Source organism: Aquarana catesbeiana, linkage group LG02, assembly GCF_042186555.1.
Source record: "Aquarana catesbeiana isolate 2022-GZ linkage group LG02, ASM4218655v1, whole genome shotgun sequence".
Lineage (NCBI taxonomy): Eukaryota > Metazoa > Chordata > Amphibia > Anura > Ranidae > Aquarana > Aquarana catesbeiana.
Window position 1 is genome coordinate 179,637,278 of NC_133325.1, and position 20,188 is coordinate 179,657,465.

At 42.9% G+C, this 20,188-nt stretch overlaps 1 protein-coding gene across 2 annotated transcripts in view; it reads left to right on the top strand.

The window, feature by feature from the left end:
- The first annotated feature begins 284 nt into the window (after nt 1-284).
- The window catches only part of DNAJC14 (DnaJ heat shock protein family (Hsp40) member C14), a 45,918-nt gene continuing 26,014 nt past the window's right edge, over nt 285-20,188 (top strand). Inside the window, exons 1-3 of one of the 2 annotated variants that reach the window (XM_073613943.1) lie at nt 285-396; nt 13,297-14,781; nt 18,645-18,751. In XM_073613943.1, the coding sequence (XP_073470044.1) occupies nt 13,366-14,781; nt 18,645-18,751 (1,523 nt within the window). In that variant the 5' untranslated portion in view covers nt 285-396; nt 13,297-13,365. Of the gene's footprint in view, nt 444-13,296; nt 14,782-18,644; nt 18,752-20,188 lie in introns of both variants that reach the window. The other variant, XM_073613942.1, reaches the window with a different exon arrangement.

The following is a 20,188-nucleotide window of genomic DNA, read 5'->3' on the forward strand; positions in this document are numbered from 1 at the left end:
ATTGTATTGTACTGTCCTCCCTAATGTTGTAAAGCGCTGCGTAAACTGTTGGCGCTATATAAATCCTGTATAATAAAAATAATAATAATATAACTCCTTCCCATGTAATGTGCCCTCTTTAATCAGTATGTGAAAGCTGACAAATAAAAGAAGCAGTTCTCCCATCCCATTGGTCAGAAGTGAGCAGAGGAACCCCCTCTAGTGACACAGCTGTAGAACTGAAGCTGGGGAGCAGAGCAGCGACCAATCACAGTACAGAGCTCGGGATCCGGGATGCCTGACGTCAGGCGACGCTGACGCTCGGCTCACGTCGGTCCCGGAAGTGATGTTGAGTTGTGTGTTGCCTGTTAGGCAGCAGTTAGAACGGAGACAGGGGAGAGAGGACAGCTGTGACCGGTAAGCCGTTGCTGAGAGCGGCCCCCACTCTTCCTTCGGAGGGCCGGGTAAGGACACACGTCAGCTTCTATGTAGAGCAGTGTGTGAGAGCCGGATATTTGGCACCTCACTTGGGTGGTGTATTCAGGCTGCCTCCCCGAGGCCCGCCACTTACCTTCCGCTGTGAGGGCACCGAATGAGACATGAGGAGGAGGTGTGGGCAGTGTCATAGCTAAAGCCTATGTAACAGTATGAGGAAGGGGCACAGGTCACTACATTACTGCTTCCCTATAGAGAGGGAGAAGTCACACATTGCCAGAGTCCTAATCTTCAAGTGGAACTATTTTGGATTATAACCCCTGTCAATATTTTTGCCATCTGTGTCTCATTGAGATTTCCTTTCACTTCCTGTCCCATAGCCAAACAAGAAGTGGGAGGAAATTTCTCCAAAGGGAAGGAATCTTTGGTTGTCACCAGAACTAGTGTCCCCGTTGGAAGATTTTCCCTCTGTTCCTGTTCTGGGGACAACCCAAAAATGTGGCATTCTCTTTTACTTTCCCAGTTGATAAAGGTAAACAAGACAAATCGGATGAATCTCCCTAACGGGGACACAGACCGCAATAAAATCCTGACAGGGGTTCTATATCCTCTGCACTCTGTCCAAACTCATTGCAAATTCTGAGGAGAAATAATTGTTCTTGTAGATCCTAAAGGGTTAGATCACCTTTTACCAAAAAACTGCCAGTGCAGGTAAGTGACATCTGTAGAGAAAAACAACGTGTGCAGCTTTGACCAAAATTGAATAACACCCTTGCTATAAGTGTAGGCCACTAATTCTTCAGGGAGGCAACACTTCCAGTCCAGGTGGGGTGAGAACATCACAGGGGGCCGGAGGCGGTGGTTCCTAGCTTCATTTACTGGTGCAAACACACATATAGTAGTGGATATATAGAATCTAGGGATGGGACTTTGAATTCACAACAATATCAAACTACAAAAAGATAAGTTGGTTCAGGGTTTTTTTTATTTATAAAGTATAAAAAGACAATGGACAAACATAAATGTTTAAAAACACATCAGACTAGGCATAAGACCTAGTATTGGTATACCGTGTGGAACCTATCCTGCAAGCTTGTATAGTAATAAGAAAATTGTAAGTACATAAACAAATCACTTGGTCAAGGTAGAGGCGAGAAAGCTAACACAAGCAAAATACTGCAGGTTTGGTGATCCACGGTGAGTAATCTCTGGTTGCTCTACATGTTTCGCAGAACGCTTCCTCAGGAGCTAGAGATTCATTTGGAAATGGTAAGAACAGGAACTGTCAATGATAATAAGATGCCTATGATCGCGATTCGATCAGAAGTCACTATTGTCTGGCGTGTAATGAAGACAGCAGCCGGCCATATACTGGGGTCTCTCAAATGAAAAGTAGCATCAGGTATCCATAGGTGGAGGAGTAAAGGCTTTGTAGTAATAATACCTCGGGTTATTGAGAGGAACCACGTAGATGCGCCGTCCGGTCAATGAAGGACCGGTGCTGTAAGCAAACACACATATGCATCCATGGCAGAGGAGGTTTCTGTGCTGCCAGCAAGAGTGACCGAGCTGTCACAGGCGACTCCTGATTTCTGTTTATGATCATGAGGTGGCGAGACAGGCTTAACATAATGTGACAGTCGATCACAGTGATCTGCAAGTCTGTCCCACCCCCAGGTGTTAAATTGGAGCTAAACCCTCCTACTCTTTACAACTAAGGAAGCTGCCACCTTGGTCTATGTTTTATCCACAGTTGCCATGGTGCTGCACATGTGATCAGTAAAAATGAGTTCCGGCGTGTTCGCACAGCCCACGTGCAGAGCCCACCAGGAATTCAGCGCTGCGCTAATCACAGGCAGTGAGACATTTCACGATCTCTGCAGCCACGTATCGGGTAAATGTCTCACTGCCTGTGATTAGCGCAGCGCCGACTTCCTTGCGGACTCTGCACGTGGGCTATGCGATCGCGCCGGAGCTCATCCTTAGTGAGCCGTTTGATGGCTCGATAGTTGGGTTGAGAGGATGTGTACCTGAGACATTTTCCTTTTATAGCATTTCTTGAATGTAACTGGGTTGATGTTAAATCAATGGGTTTAGTTCCTAACTTAACCCGCCTATCGTTTTTAGCCAAGGGTGCTGCCACCTTATGGCCCGTACACACGATCTGAATATCGTACGAAAACAGTCGTCCGAGGAAGGATTGTACGATATTCGGATCGCGTGTACACTACTTTCGACAGCCGATCACGACTGCTCATGCGATATTATTCGATTGGACATGCACGAAAATTTTCCTCATGCGATTCCAGATCGTACGCTTTTCATTTAGTCAGTATAGTTGTCGTCAGAAAATACAAATACATTACAACACATGACATCACTTCCGATTTTTTTTTTTGGTCTGTTGTACGAGAATTTTCAAGACTTTAGCTATTCAATTTCTACTTGTGAATATCAAGCAAGAAGGGTCGTACGATATTCGGAACGTGTGTACAAGGCATTAGCTTCTGTTTGATCTGCAGTTGCCATGGTGATGCATATGTGATCAGTTATGACTCGAGCCATTTGATGGCTTAACAGTTTGGTTGACAGCACCAGCAAATGTGGCCCTTAGCTGTAACTGTTTTTTTTTTTTTTTTAATTGTTAACAACTTCAGCCCCGGACCTTTTGGCTGGCCGAAGACCAGAGCACTTTTTGCGATTTGGCACTGCGTCGCTTTAACTGACAATTACGCGGTCGTGCAACGTGGCTCCCAAACAAAATTGACATTCCCCCCCCCCCCCCCCCCCACAAATAGCGCTTTCTTTTGGTGGTATTTGATCACCTCTGCGGTTTTTATTTTTTTACGCTTTTAAACAAAAAAAAGAGCGTCAATTTTGAAAAAAAAAAAACGCAATATTTTTTACTTTTTGCTATAATAAATATCTCCAAAAAATATATAAAAACATTTTTTTCCTCAGTTTAGGCCGATACGTATTCTTCTACATATTTTGGGCAAAAAAAATCGCAATAAGCATTTGGTTTACGCGAAAGTTATAGCGTCTACAAAATAGGGGATAGTTTTATGGCATTTTTATTAATAATTTTTTTTTTTTTTTACTAGTTGGCGGCCATCAGCGATTTTTATCATGACTGCGACATTATGGCGGACAGATTGGACACTTTTGGCGCTATTTTGGGACCATTCACATTTATACAGCAATCAGTGCGATTAAAAATGCATTGATTACTGTGTAAATGTCACTGGCAGTGAAGAGGTTAACCACTAGGGGGCGCTGAAAGGTTAAGTGTGTCCTAGGGATGTGTTCTAACTGTAGGGGGATGGGCTACGTGTGACATGACACTGATCACCGCTCCCGATCACAGGGAGGCTGTGATCAGTGTCCTGTCACTAGGAAGAATGGTGTTTACATCAGCATTTCCCCGTTCTTCCTCTCTGTGAGACGATCGCGGGTATGCCCACGGACATCGAGTCCGCGGGCCCGCAATCACACTCACTGAGCTCGCTTTGGGCCTGTGCCCACAATGCTGCGTCATAAAGGGCAACATACAGGTACGTTAATGTGCCTGTACGTGGCATTCTGCTGATGTATATCTGGGTGAGCCGGTTGGCAAGAGGGTTAAAGAGGTGTTCCGGCCCACCTATGAAAAATTAAGTTAGCAGCTACAAATGCTGGCTCCCTACTGCTCATGCACGAAGCGCGCTGCACTTTTTAATTGGCGCAGTGGAGGAAGGAGGAGGGGGCCGAAGTTCTGAGTGACGGCGTTGCGGAAGTGGTCAAAAACAGGTACCCGTTCCACTCTTGAATGGAACTCCGCTTTAAATCGATCAGTTAAAGCAGAACTTTACTCATAACAACTTGATAAAAAAATAATGTTCGTTAGCTAAGAACTTACATTCTACATTAATAATTATGCTACCAAAATGAGTGTGTGCTGTAAATTGCCTCCAGCATTGCTCCTGTTTCTTTTTGCTGAAGGCTGCCTTTTTTCTGAAATCCAGAGCCCCAGCAGTAAATCATAGAGCAGAGCTAAACCAATCAATTTAACGGTTTCAAAACTGTCACATTTGCTTGTGCTCTCGACTGTCAAACCATCAAATGACTGGTGTCATAACTGATCACATGTGCAGCACCATGGCAGTTGCAGATGAAACATAAGCAGCTTCCTTGGCTGTAAAGGATAGGAGGGTTTAATTCTACTTTAAGGCTGTCAGCAGATCAGCCTCTACAATCTTGACAGTGCCTAAAAATGGAGAGCAACTGAGCATGTGCAGAGCAGGGTGAGACAGCGTATTACTTGATTTTAAACAGTGTAGGCACTTATTTTTAATGTTTTACATAGATATACCTGCAAAAGGGGTCAGCCTGAAGTGATCTAGCAGGACCTAATTTTCTGATAAACCCAGTTAAAGGGCTGCTGGGAGAAGGGGGGGGGGGCAGGGGTTGAAGTCCACATTGAGGAATCAATTATTGACAGTGAACAAAAAAATATTTTCCCAAACATACACTTTGCAGCTATTAAAGGTTATCAGTAGCTATGGTTTCCTTGATTTGGGTTTTTGGGAGTGAGGACGGATTAGAACCCCTGTTATCTTTTACTGCTATCTGGGATTGCGATAGACATTTTCTTGCCCTAGTGACAGTCTTGCCACGCAGAAAGTGAGGGAAGCTCTCCAATAACAGCATTACAGATGCTTTTCTTTAGTTAAAGCTTTTGTTAACCTAAAAAAAAAAAAAAAAATGTATCCTGTTCCCTTAAAGCATGTTATACAGTAGAGTGCTTGTGCTGTGTAATTTGCCCCCCTGCATCGCCTGAAATACCTGGCTGATCCTAGACAGCCGCACACCAGAATGGATAAATCCGTCCTCTTATTCAAAATACAGGATCATGGGGTACACAGAACACGACTGTGGGGTGGTACAAAAATAGCTGATGCGTTTCGCACTTACACCAAGCGCTTACTCATAGCTAGAGCTATAGCGCTTGGTGTAAGTACGAAACCCGTCAGCTATTTTTGTACCACCCCACAGTCCTGTTCTGTGTACCCCATGATCCTGTATTTTGAATAAGACGACGGATTTATCCATTCCAGTGTGCGGCTGTCCAGGTCTTCTTGTTCTCTTCTATTTGCATCAGCATTCAGCCAGCACCTGGGGCTCTTATCTTCTTGGAGGTAATGAGACACAAGCACTCTGGTTTAAGCCCCTCTTTGAGCGGAGGATCCCACATTACCTGGCTGATCCTGCCTGGCTATGTCCTTCCCTTTGTAAACTGACCACAGTGTGTCAGGTTTTTATTGTTCGTTTCTCTATTGCAGATTTTTCCTCACTTTCTGTCTGGTAAAAAGGATGTCACCAGGACATGAAGTAAAGGGAAATCTCTCTAACGATGCCCCAGATACCATTGGAAAACTAGAAAAAAAAAATGGCTATAGATAAACTTTAATTTTGCAGAGTTACCTATCAAAGATTGTTTTGCTTCCTTATTTATCTAAAAGTGGACATTTTTTTTGAAAGCTGTTCTTTGTCAGTGATCTCCCATTTTGTTCCAGGTGATGGGGTCTGATCATATGGAATCTCCAGGCTGCAGAAAAAGATGTTGGGTGGGTGAAGAACATCAGGAGGCAGGGCTGTTCAGTCTTTGCTTATTGTGGCTCATGCATATAGAGATGTCCAGGTGGGAGTACATGGAGGACTGCTAGATTGCTAGGCAACATGAGGACAGCTCCTCATAGGCTATTGCAGTGCATTGAAAGTCCACAAGAGATGATACTCTTGGGATTTGTTCACACAATATCTGTTGAGCTGCGCGGATTAACACAATGGCACATAGAAAACAATTGTTTTCTATTTGCCCTGTTTACACCACAACATTGCATCGAGGTTTGTTTTAGGGCATTGCGTAAAATACAGACTTGCTGCATTTTTATGCAGCACAACCCACTGCACCATGGCGTGTTGAGGAAAAGAGACCTGATTTAAGTGTCATTTTGTAACACTTCAATAAAGTTAAAAAAGGTAAACCGTGTCTTGCCTTGTAACAATGCAATGCATCAACTGTACTCATTGAACACCAGCCGGCGTGCATATAAGTGTGCAGGCTGTGAACGAGTCCTTACGGTTACATAGAGACACAGAAAGGGACACTTATTGTGAAGATTGGTAACCATTTTAGACACAAATCAAGCTGGCTGTCAGTTGGAAAAGTCTATGTGACAGTTTTTTTGTGTATATGTGACCCCTGCACCTATAAACTTGGGCAGCAAAGGATGACAGTTTTGCACAGGTCTGCAACAGATTTACCACTGAAAATGTGATAGATTTTCACAAACAAAAAATGGTCAGGAGCATGTTTTAGTCTGTCGTACTTTAAGGCAGCTGAGGGCAAATTTGTAAATTTAAGCTTTTAAATCAACTCTATTAGCGGCTATTTATCATTGGCTTGCTGTGTGAGAATTGATAAATGCCAACAGAGTGTGCATTTTAAGCATTTGCTTGGACAACCTCAGAGGGCCTGTGACGTCTAGCTTCCAGAGTCATCCTCAGACAATCCATGTCCTGCAGAATTTTCTCTACATCATATTCAGGGTGTAACATGTTATGAAAGGAGGACAGGCCCCCGCTAGCTGTCAAAATTAAAAAAAAAAAGTCTGTGCTGGGCTTCACCTGCCGGGCCACGTCACTCATTTACAGTCCTCGGTGAATGGAAAACTACAAGACCCGGCAGCCCTGGCAACTGTCGGCTTGTAGTTCTCAATGAATTACCACGGCACTGTGAGCGCTGTCGGAGTTCAATGATTCTTCCTGTACGAGTGTATCGGCCTGCTCGTATGAGGTATGAGCAAGCAGATACACTAACAGTGAAATGTTGTGAAAAAGAAGGGATGATTAATGCGCTACCCAAAAGAAACAAAACCAGCTGCTACAAACCATGTGACAAAAAGGAAACAAATATAGAATAAATTGTAGCGCTAAAAACAACATATATAAGTGGTAAATGTAAAGTTAAAAGTGCATATAAGCGTGATGTCCCAAAAAGAACAGATATAAAATCCAAAGAAACAAAAGTCCGCAGTGAAAATGAAGGATCCGTGTATCAATCCTGTCTGCTTCCCAACCTTCAGCTTGTATATCAACTTAAGCGAATAGATGGAATACGCTTACCAGAAAAGTTGGTTTCTACTGCCATGAGCATAGAATCAATGGAGCTTAATGCCACTCAGGGCAAAGTGGTGAAGTGTTGGAGGCAAGGGTAGAGCCTCTGCAAGGCCGGGACGTCCCCTCTTTATCCACCGAAGCAGAGCCGAAAGTAGGTTCCAAAAAACAAAGTGGTTTCTCAATTACCCAGGGTATGTGGAAAAAAGAAGAAATGCTCCCACATAGTGTAACTTCCGGGTATTTTATTCATAAAAAACCACAAATACATATAAAAAGTGATCACAAAATGAAGTAAAAAGCAGTGTATAGGGTCTGTAAAAAGCCGCCCTACGCGTTTCGGTCCAATGACCTTTTAACCAGGAGCTGCAGTCATATTTGTAAAAATTTAAAGTCGGCAGCTATAAAAAAAAGCTGTAGTTGCTGACTGTTAATAAACAGACTCGCCTGTCCCAGGATCCAGTACCGTGCCTAAGTGATCCGAGCTGAAGTGGGAATGGGTGCCTGTTTCGATAAGTAAACCCACCCCCCCCCCCCCCCCCACCAAAAACAAAAAAAAAATGCCATGTCATAAAGAGGTGTGGGGAGGCCTTAACGTGTGCTTTAGCTGCTCTATTTCAGGGCAAGCAAAATGCATGAAACACTATTCCCTGTTAAATCCTATGAAACTGTTCACACTGCAGGTATGCTGCATTTTGAAAAGTCTTGCATGCTGCATCTTTGGTGCAGTTTTTCAAAAGCATACCTAAAAAGGCACCTTCCAGTATAAGTCAGCGGGTACACATCAGTGTGAAAGGACCCTAAAGCTGCAGAGGAAACACCGTGATTGGAGCAAAGGAGTGTCACCCGTCTGACAGGTAATGTGTAAACCGTGTATAGCTGTGTTAATGCCATGCTGCTGCTTTATTAATGGGGCCCTCAGTAAAACCAGATATGTTTGAAAATTCGTATTTCATTGTTAAGCCTGCTAAATTTTAATGTAAAATGAAATTTTTATATTGTGTAAGCCATATTGTGGCTTGTTTGCTTTGAGGCTTGTGTGTTTGGGTATTGTATGCAGCTGTTTTTTGTTTACCCTGTGTTCTGCAATGTGAACCAATACTGACTGCTTCTGCCTGTGGGGCTCATCAAATATTGATTGTGCCAATTGATTTTCATGTGACTTTAGATTGAGTAGTGGAGTTTCCAAAATTTGGATATTAGTAACTCCTCTGATTATTGCAGATTAAATAGCAATTATAACACATTCGTATAGAAGAGACATTTTTTTATTTTATCATTGTAGTAGTTTTTGTAATTTTTTGACATGTGCTTTATTCTTAGGGGAGTTTTAATTTAAAAAAAAAAAAAAGTTGCATAGTGGTTTGCCTATTGAAAGTACATGTACATCAGTTCTGTGCAAATGGGGCAAAAAACATTAGCTGATTCTCTGTACTGGATGAATGTGTGCCCCATTTCTTTTCTGTGGTCGGATCTCCTTTTTGTTTGGAAGATTGCATCCACTGGTTCCCACTGTTAAATTGAGGATTCAAACTAGTGAGTCGTTGAATATTGCTCTGGCCAGTGTCCATTAGCTGGCTCAGACTTCTGTGATAAATAATAGTAGACCTTTAGAGAGCAACATCTACACTACACTTTTTTTCAACTGTCCCTGAACTCCTTCAATGTTATCCTATGTGTCCATGTACACAGTCTCGTTTTTTTGGCGTTTTTCGGCAGTTGTTTTTTAACCTCGTTTTTCCAGAAGCAAAAAAATGGGTTCAGACGCAAACGTATTCCACGTTTCAGACGCCAAACGCGGCTAAACGCCGGTACTGCGTTTAGCTGCATTTGCGTTTATAATTGTTTTTAAAGGAACCCTATTTTTTTGGACCAGAAAACACAGAAATATGATGATAAACTGCAGCAGAGAATGACATTTTGCGACCTGAATTTGGGGCCCCATATCTCGGGCCATCTTGGGAACCACTTAGTGCTAGGAACCCCAAATTTGGTGTGCAAACACAGTGGAACTAGCACTACAACATATACAAATTTGGCGTTCCTAGCACCAAGTGGCCCCGAAATACGGGGCCCCAAATTCGGGTCGCAAAATGTCAAGCACTTTTCTGCAGCAGAGAATGACATTTTGTGACCCAACTTTGGGGCCCTGTATCTCGGGGCCACTTAGTGCTAGGAACCCCAACATTAGATATACTGTAGTGCTAGTTCCACTGTGTTTGGGGTTCCTAGCTCCAAGGGGCCCTGAGATACGGGACCCTAAAGTTGGGTCGCAAAATGTCATTCTCTGCTCTGCAGATTCTTCTAGACGCAAATGCGGCAAAACGGGCGTTTCTAAACGCCGGTTTCAGCTTTTAAAAACATGTGTTCAGCAGAGTTTGCACCTCGTGTGCATGAAGCCTTAATGAACCCGGAAGTTATATGTATTATGTTACTTCAGGTTTCACAGCGGTCATTCCTTGACTACTTTTAGCCAAGGATGCGGCTAATCAAGCACAATCTGAGCTTGATTATCTGCAGTGGAAGGCAAAGGAGACATTGTGGGTCTAATAGAGGATCTCTTACCTGCACATACTATCACAAGAGGCTTATTAGCCCCCTCATGATAGCAATACAGTTAAAGTGGTTCTAAGGGCATAAGGTTTTTTTATTTGCCTTAATGCATTCTCTGCATTAAGGTAAAAATCCTTTTGTATTTGAGCAGATTTAAACCTCATCAGGTTAGGGTTTTGATCTACTTTGAAGCAGGGCAATAATTCCAGGTGTCTGGTTTAACAGATTAACTCGTATTCATCCATCCTAGGATCAGAAAAAAAATGAACATGTTATATTTAGTAACCTTGACATTAGATTCTGTGGAAAATGTTTTACCTAGACTGGAGTTCTGTATTTTAGGCTACTCCTATAATAGATCTAGAAATCTGCAAAGCTCTCAGCAAAAATTGCCAGTGGAATGTTTGTACTGGTTTGGCCAGACACACCGAGTAGTAGAGACACTATTTGTGGTTGAGATTGTCCGGCACTTACTCTGCTTCTCTGCCTAACCCTGTGTTAATTTGGGCCCTCTTCTTCTACTGTTATGTAATTCTTTTAATGTGTTTCTGGCCAGCTGTACACAAGTTGTAAGGGTGCTGGTAAAAATGCATTACTATAACGCAGCAGACGACATGACAGACACATGTACAATGATTGGGGGCATAGTGAGACTGTCTTTGAGGTTGTAGGATAAGGCCATTATGCCAAGTCACATTGTATAAATACATTTCTTATTTTTCGGTTCATGAAAGTGGTGCAAGATAGTCTTCTTCATTAGATGAAGGCATATTCAAAGTGTGCAATAGAGGAAAATTTAGTTCATAGGTTTTTTGGAAATGCAAAAGCTTGTTAGCTGTTTCTAGATGGGGTATTTTGATCCTGTTCTATTCCATTAAATAGCTGTCTGAGCAAGTGACAGGAATGCTTAAAAGTAAATGTTAAGGCAATCATTTTGTGTTTTGGATTGCCTTGAAAGCAATAAAACGTTGTCGGCAGGACAGGACATGAGGCTAAATCTCTTAACAGGGCCCTGGATAACAGTTCAGATCAGACATTGGGTCTAACCCTTCCCTACTTTATCCAAAGAAGATATATTTTGGCTGGGCATGGACTTTCAGTTTTCTCTACTCCTACGGTAAATGATCAAGTTAAAGTGGAGCTCCAGTCAAAATTAGTTTCTATAAATTCACAGCGTGGGGAAAAAAGAAACTTGTTAGTGGAAGTAAACTTCCATATTTTGCTTTTACCTATAGGTAAGCCTATAATAAGGCTTACCTATTGGCCAAAGCAATTGGGTTCACAGCCAAAATCATTGGCTGTGAGCCTGTTGACGAACTTGTGCTGTGTCCAACCACAGCACAAGAGGCGTACGTTTGTAACCCCAAGAAGTTTGGCGCGATTTACATTGCAGTGCCCAGGGGAGCCGCCAGCCAGCAGTAAAATTGCCGCTGGCCGGTCGGCAAGTGGTAAACCGTGTACAATATGAGGCTTTTTTTCTTTTTGTGCTGGGCTTCTGTCTAAAACTGGGTCTGTTGAGCACACTGAGTATAGCACACTATAGAGTGTTGTTTGCATGCCATGGGATATCTGCCTGGAACGGCAATTTGGCTCATTTTCAATTTGGCTCCATTGGCCCCTAGAATAAAGGTGAGGTGAGCGCATACCCTTGAGGGTTCCTGGTGGTGATCATCATGCTCTGTGATTCATATTGGATTGGATCTCACTTTGCACACTGGTTTTCTGGACGTTGATGTGGTGAAATTCACAATATTATGAGCACAGATTGTTTGGGACTTCAAAGTGATAGTAAACGTGTGTGTGTGTGTGTGTGGTGTGTGTTTTAAGGAAAAAAAAAGTTATACTTGCCCGCTCTGTGCAGTGGTTTTCCAAAGAGCAGCCTGAATCCTCCTCTTCTGGGGTCCCCTGGCGGTGCTCCAGGCCCTTCCCTCCTGCTGAATGCACCCAGAAGAAGCAGCTTGCTGTGGGTACACCCGAGCAGGCGCGCGCCCAAGCTGCTGCTCTGCGTGTCCATTTACACGCGGAGCTGTGGCTCGGCCCCACAGCCTCTCTCTCTTGGCTCACTGGCTGTGATTGACAGCAGCGGGAGTCAATGGCGCTGCTGCCCCAGCCGATGAGTCCCCAGAGAGTCAATGCTGTCGTGCACATCGCTGCATCGTAATGGGGTTCAGGTAAGTATTAGGGGGGCTGGGGGGACTGCTGTACAGAGTTTACCTTGATGCGCGATAAGCATGAAGGTAAAAAAAACCTTGAGTTTTTACAACCTCTTGAATAATTGCAGGACCCACATTTTGTGCTTGTATATTTTTATTGATTTGCCACTGTTGGTGATATTAATCCATTACAAATTTAGAAAGCATCTTTTTTTTGTATTGGTAAAGCAGCACTGAACACATCAGTTTTGTTTTTTGAAGCCCTTTCACACAGAGACAGTTTTCAGGTGTTTTAGCGCTAGAAATAGCACCTGTAAAGCGCCTGAAAAATGCCTCACATGCTGCTGGAGTGTAAAAGCCTGAGTGCTTTCACACTTGGGCGGTGTGTAAGCAGCATCTTTGGGGCGGTTTGGGATATTGGGTGTATACACCACTTCCAAAACGCCCCTGCCCATTGCAGTGAATGGGTAGCACTTCCGAACCGCCACAACACAGGCGTTTTTAACCCCGGCGGCCGCTAGCAGGGGTTAAAAGCGCCTTGCTCTCGCCCGAAAAGCGGCAAAGCGCCGCTAAAATGAGCTTCACCGTCGACGCACGGGTGGCTCCAGTGTGAAAGGGGTCTTAATTTAGTTACACTTGTGTGCTTGCAGCTTTAAAGGTATATTTTGGCACATGTATATTTTGATGCGCAAACTTCTCCTTATATTGTATATGAGCAGCATATCTCAATATCTGATCACTCGGCAAAGCACTTGTACACAATTTAACTTTGCCCGCAGTTTGTGTCGCTAGAAGGATTCTCAGGAAAATACGGAGTCACTGGGCAACACCAGTCACGAAACCCATGAGCTGCGTGTGTGCGCAAAAGCACCTGATGCTTGTGAATGAAGTTTATGAAAATTCATTGCTGGCGCTTTAACCTGATCATTTGACACACTGCTCATTTTTTGTCTATTGCCTTTTGATCTTTGAAGCTGAGGTATGGCTTATCTTATTTCTTATGTTATTTTCCATGCAGGACAGCAAAACAAAAATGAATGCAGTAACCTAGCATGTGCCTCGCCCCTTGGAGGGACCAGAAGAAAACATGGACAAGCAAGTAAGAACTACAGAACACTGCGAAACCATGGCCAGGGTCCATCGTCCTTGCAATAACACATCAGAAAGTAATGGAGCAAATCTTCCTAAAGGAAGAAACCATAACCTTTCTGCAGATTTAAATTCAAAATCTGCATCTCAGAAAAATAGTAAAGGAACTCCAGAATGCGCAGCAGGGTTGTACATAAATCAGAGATGTGATGTGTCCAAGCACAACTGCTTGTATGATTTTGACAGATCTTCACAAAACCAAGAAGTAGCTGAAGATATGTGGACTAAGGAGTTCCTTTCTGATGATGCATCTAAAGAAAATCTAATTGGTGAATCTGGCTGCAGTTCTAAACATCAAATAGAGGAAAACAATGTTTGTGATTGTGGACCAGCACAATCCTTGTTCCCAGACTGTGGGCACATCAGTGATGGCATAGAGTCTGCTGGAGGCATATACCCTGATATTAGTGACCATATATGTAGCCAAGACTTGGGTGATTTTTCTTGTTACCAGCAAGAATTATTAGAAAAAGGAGGTGATGATGAAGATCGTGGAAGGTTGGCAGAGGAGGATTTTTTGAAGCCAGCAAGTGGAAGAAGAGTCCGTAAAGGAAAATCTCGTAATAATGCAAGAGATGAGTTGAGAAAGGATGGCCGTCAACATCCATCCTCCAGCAGCAAGCACAAACTAGGTCGCAAGAAGAGCCGTGTTGAAGGGAAACACCAACTGAGAGCCTTAGTTCCTCAGCCATTGTTGCGGGTTTCAAATTACTGTATCCAGGTGCTTATAGATTTTGTGCTTTGGATTGGTGAATATGTAGAGGCACTTGGCACGCAGCTATATATCTGGTTATGGTTACCTGCTCATGACTTGGGCAGTTTGAAAAATCAGCTTTGGACCTTTGGTGTATGGGCACAGCATTGTACTAAAGACTTATGGAGTTTTGTTTGCTTTTGCTGTTTATGGATTGTACATGTAATGAAAATGTTATGTGCGTTATTATTCTCGCTGCTTCTTCTTTCCGTGGGCTATGCTCGAATCTGTTGGAACTATATTAAGAAAACAGGGGACAATCTTGGAGCAGACAGCAACTTGCGATCCTGGATTTCCTCCAAGTTTCAGAGAGTCGGGGTCTTAGTGACCCAAAACAGGATATACAAACTATTTTGTAATCGGCTGAAAAAATGGACAGGGAAATTATGGCCTTTGAAGTCAAGGACAGATAAAGACACCAAAAGAGCCTCAATGGGGTCAACAAGTACAGGTCGCTTTCAGGCTAGAGATGAGGTGGAACGTCTGCTAACCATGGCTGACATTCCAGAGGAGGATTTAAACCCTTTTCAGGTTTTAGGAGTGGAAATCGATGCTTCTGATACGGAGCTGAAAAAGGCGTATCGGCAGCTGGCTGTTTTGGTGAGTGTTTTACGATGTTTTGCTTTTCCCTTTTTTTTTTTTTTTTTCCTGCAGTACCAAGGGATTTAGCAAAGTGAGGGTAAAAAGACTGTGTATTGTTTTTCATTTTTTTATGACGTGATGGGTAAAAGTGACATTATCAGGTGTCTTAAGTTGGTTAAAATCTCAGCCGGTTCAGCAGGGACCAGCTGAGATCCGAACCATGTATGTGCAGGCTGAATGATTGATCAACTTTGCTACAACCAGCCTGTCAGGTTTTACATGTGAATTTTTTTTTTTTTTTTTTTTGCTGGCGGCTGTTATAGCTGCTAGCAGTTATCAATGTATTCTCCTGGCAGGGACGGCTTTCCGCGCATAACGGGAGAACACAGTGACTCCGCGGGAGGGATTCCCCCATCAACATCAACATTGACAGTGTTGATAGGGGAATTTTGCAATTTTCTTTCCTCTAAAGCAGTGGTCCCAAACTGGCGGCCCTCCAGCTGTTGTGAAACTACAAGTCCCATGAGGCATTGCAAGACTGACAGTTACAAGCCTGACTCCCACAGGCAGAGGCATGATGGGACTTGTAGTTCCGCAACAGCTGGAGGGCCACCAGTTTGATCCGTCTATGGCACGCTTTAGTTTCTTAAAGGGAAGGGCTGTGTTGGTATTATGGAAACCGTGACCAGAGCCGTCACGATTCTGTCCATTTTCCTACCTATTGACCAATTGTGGCCAATAGGAATGCAAAGTAAACAGAAGGGGTGGGGTCAAAACATGACTGTGTAGGTGTTGGTTACTGTTTGCTTAATAGTTACCTGTGTTTTTGCATACTGGGTAATTCTGCACACAAATTAAGCATTAGTGTAGACAGTGGAAGTTGCCTGTGTTCTTTTTCAGTAGCCAGTTTAATTTCTGTTAGAAATGCCCACCAGTTAATGTCTTCAGTTGTTTCGTTCCCTAAATATACAGTCAGGTCCATTAGAATTGTGTCGATGTCCCAATATTTATCTTTTTGGCTCTATACACCACCACAATGGATTTGAAATGAAACGCACAAGATGTGCTTTAACTGCAGACTTTCAGCTTTAATTTGAGGGTATTTACATCCAAATCGGGTAAACGGTGTAGGAATTACAACAGTTTGTATATGTGCATCCCACTTTTTAAGGGACCAAAAGTAATGGGACAGAGTAACAATCATTCATCAAATGTTCACTTTTTAATACTTGGTTGCAAATCCTTTGCAGTCAATTACAGCCTGAAGTCTGAAACGCATAGACATCACCAGACGCTGGTTTTCATCCCTGGTGATGCTCTGCCAGGCCTCTACTGCAACTGTCTTCAGTTCCTGCTTGTTCTTGGGGCATTTTCCCTTCAGTTTTGTCTTCAGCAAGTGAAATGCATGCTCAATTGGATTCAGGTCAGGTGATTGACTTGGCCATTGCATAACATTCCACTTCTTTCCCTTAAAAAAACTCTTTGGTTGCTTTCGCAGGATGCTTCGGGTCATTGTCCATCTGCACTGTGAAGTGCCGTCCAATGAGTTCTGAAGCATTTTGCTGAATATGAGCAGATAATATTGCCCGAAACACTTCAGAATTTATCCTGCTGCTTTTGTCAGCAGTCACATCATCAATAAATACAAGAGAACCAGTTCCATTGGCAGCCATACATGCCCACGCCATGACACTACCACCACCATGCTTCACTGATGAGGTGGTATGCTTTGGATCATGAGCAGTTCCTTTCCTTCTCCATACTCTTCTCTTCCCATCACTCTGGTACAAGTTGATCTTGGTCTCATCGGTCTATAGGATGTTGTTCCAGAACTGTGAAGGCTTTTTTAGATGTTGTTTGCCAAACTCTAATCTGGCCTTCCTGTTTTTGAGGCTCACCAATGGTTTACATCTTGTGGTGAACCCTCTGTATTCACTCTGGTGAAGTCTTCTCTTGATTGTTGACTTTGACACCCATACACCTACCTCCTGGAGAGTGTTCTTGATCTGGCCAACTGTTTGGAAGGGTGTTTTCTTCACCAGGGAAAGAATTCTTCGGTCATCCACCACAGTTGTTTTCCGTGGTCTTCCGGGTCTTTTGGTGTTGCTGAGCTCAACGGTGCATTCTTTCTTTTTAAGGATGTTCCAAACAGTTGATTTGGCCACACCTAATGTTTTTACTATCTCTCTGATGGGGTTGTTTTGTTTTTTCAGCCTAATGATGGCTTGTTTCACTGATAGTGACAGCTCTTTGGATCTCATATTGAGAGTTAACAGCAACAGATTCCAAATGCAAATAGCACACTTGAAATGAACTCTGGACCTTTTATCTGCTCCTTGTAAATGGGATAATGAGGGAATAACACACACCTGGCCATGGAACAGCTGAGCAGCCAATTGTCCCATTACTTTTGGTCCCTTAAAAAGTTGGAGGCACATATACAAACTGTTGTAATTCCTACACCGTTCACCTGATTTGGATGTAAATACCCTCAAATTAAAGCTGAAAGTCTGCAGTTAACCACCTCAATACTGGGCACTTTCGCCCCTCTCCTTCCCAGACCAATTTTCATCTTTCAGCGCTTTCACACTTCCAATGACAATTGCGCGGTCATGCTACGCTGTACCCAAATTACATTTTTATCATTTTGTTTGCACAAATAGAGCTTTCTTTTGGTGGTATTTATTCATGACTCCGTTTTTTATTTTTTGTGATCTAAGCGAAATTTGGAAAAAAAATAATATTTTCTTCTATTTTAAAACAAATCCAATAAAATCAAATTTTGTCATAAATTTAAGCCCAAACGTATTCTGCTACATGTTTTTGGTAAAAAAAAATCCCGTTAAGTGTATAATTGATTCGTGTGATCACGGACACATGTGCGCAAATGATCATGTACAGATGTGCGCAGGTGACATATGTGTGCAGATCATCAGTGGGACATATGTGGGGGACATGTGTTTTTACTATGTGGGGACATGTGTTTTGGGGACATTGTGTGTTAGTGTTTGTTTTGTGTTTTTACATGTGTGAGGTCACTAGACTGGTGATCCAGTGAGTAAAAAGCTGTAAAAAACAGCTCATACTCACTGATCACCAGCCGGCTGCAGCGATCCCCTCCCCTCTCCTCTCCTCACTGACAACTTCCGTGTGAGGAGAGGAGAGCCGATTGCCTAGCAACTGGCTCTGTGTTTACATCACATGACGGCTGTGATTCGACACGGCCGTCATGTGATCAGGAGGGCCAATCGCAGAGCCCTCCTGCCGATCGGAGATGCGCCATGTCCGGGTGACACGAGCGCATCGGGATTGCGCTGCTGCGCGGGCACGATCCCGCTCCTTCTGAGGGACGTTCCTGAACGTCCACTCAGAAGGAGAGATAGCCCACCCGGCCGTTTATGTGCAGTGGCCAGGTGAGAAGTGGTTAAAGCACATCTTGTTCGTTTCATTTCAAATCCATTGTGGGGGTGTATAGAGCCAAAAAGATTAGAATTGTATTGATGTCCCAATATTTATGGACCTGACTGTACATATAATTTTATATTCAGTTTCTGAAGCTGCAAGGAAGGCTAACATAGAGTAAATTTAGCTTATCACATAAATTGGACAATTAGGATCTTTTGTGGTTGGTGCCCACCTGATTTTTTCCTCATAGATATGGCTTGCTATAGGCAGGGAGTTGCCATGAGCAGTAATTGCCTTCTGTGGAAAGTGGTGTTCTTTCACTAGCGAATAATGCTCATCAGGAGTCTCTTTTTAAGCATTGTGTTTTTTATTTTTATTTTTTCCTTTGGTTCAGTAAAACATTTTTTATAACAACTTGATGAAGGGTGTGTTACCATTATTTATTGGAAGGAGCTGCACCTTCTTTATGTTGACAGGTCCATCCAGACAAGAACAATCATCCTCATGCTGAAGAAGCTTTTAAGGTACTAAGGGCAGCGTGGGATACAGTAAGCAACCCAGAGAAGAGGAAAGAGTATGAACTGTAAGTATAAGTATACTTCAGCATTGATGACTTATCAAGTTTAATTAAATGATTTCTAGAAAACACTTTATATATTTTTGAACATTTATTTTTCCCAGAAAATAAAAATAAAATGGTTTTTGTACATGTTTTATTCATTAGGAAATGATTCAGTAATCTAAACCCTTTTGTGTATCCAGCATGCACAGACACTGCTTTGTCCATAATGTACAAATGTTTTCTGAGACCCAGAAGCTGAGAGGATTTGAACAATTAAGGCTGGGTTCACACTATTGCGATCTGGGTGTGGGTTTTTCCCCGCATCCAATTCGCATGTCAGGAGACTGACCAGCTCTCAATGGAGCCGGTGTTCTATCGATTTGTGCCCTCCATTGAAAAGTGCCCGCGCATGTGCAGAACAGAAGAGGACTCCAGCTGTTTTCCTGACCAGCTAGAGTGATATCACCATAGCGCATGCTCACATTGTAGAAGGCTTTTTTCGATGGGAGATACCATTTGACAGGCACAATTGAATGCTATGCAAACAATGGAGGGACACCATATCTGTCATATTGTGCCTCACTTGTTGCAGGGCGGGTTGTGGGTGTGTTGAAGGGAGGGTTTTGTCTGTGTTGCAACCCGCCCTTAGACAGACAAAACGGGAACAGAGTGAACAGGGACTGGCCACACCCCCTGCTGTGAGCCGCTAAGTGTGAACCCAGCCTAAAAGTCGATACATCGGACGATTTTTGCCATTTTTTAATTAATCGGCCTATTGTGCTGATAAAAAAAGGCAGATTTAAAACTTCAGTGCAACTTGCAAAAGCCTGAAGTCTTCCTGTGGAGAGACTCTCCTATTGGGGCAGCCTGCCAAGTCTGAGAATAGAAGCAAAGAGATACAATGTTTATACTTATCAATGGACTGAACTTGTGTAGGAGTTTTTAGTTTAACCATTTAAAGACTAAATCTTTTCTGACTTTTGTTGCTTACAAGTAAAAATCCTGCATTTTCTGCTAGAAAATCACTTAGGCTCCATAAACACTAGCGTGTTTTTTGATGCATTTTGCAGTAATGCATGGGAATTTTTTAACATGGGTTCCTATGGAACATGTTTACATCAATGCATTTTTTTACCTCTGCGTTTTTGGAAAGGGTCAGGGACTTTTTTTCATGCAAAATGCAGCGTTTTGCATGTAATAGAATTCAGTGGACCTGCATCAAAAATGCAAGTGCAGCGTTTTTGCGACGGTTTTTAATGCGTTTTTGACGGTTTCTTTATTTTTTTCCTGTATACAGTCTAAAAAAAAAACTGGAAAAAAACGCAAAACGCCAGAAAAACGCTGCTCAAAAACGCAGCAAGCACCACAAAAAACACTGCAGAACCGCTCAAAAGCAACATGCATAGATGTGAATCGTGCCTCAGAACCCCCAAACATTATATATATATTTTTTTTTTT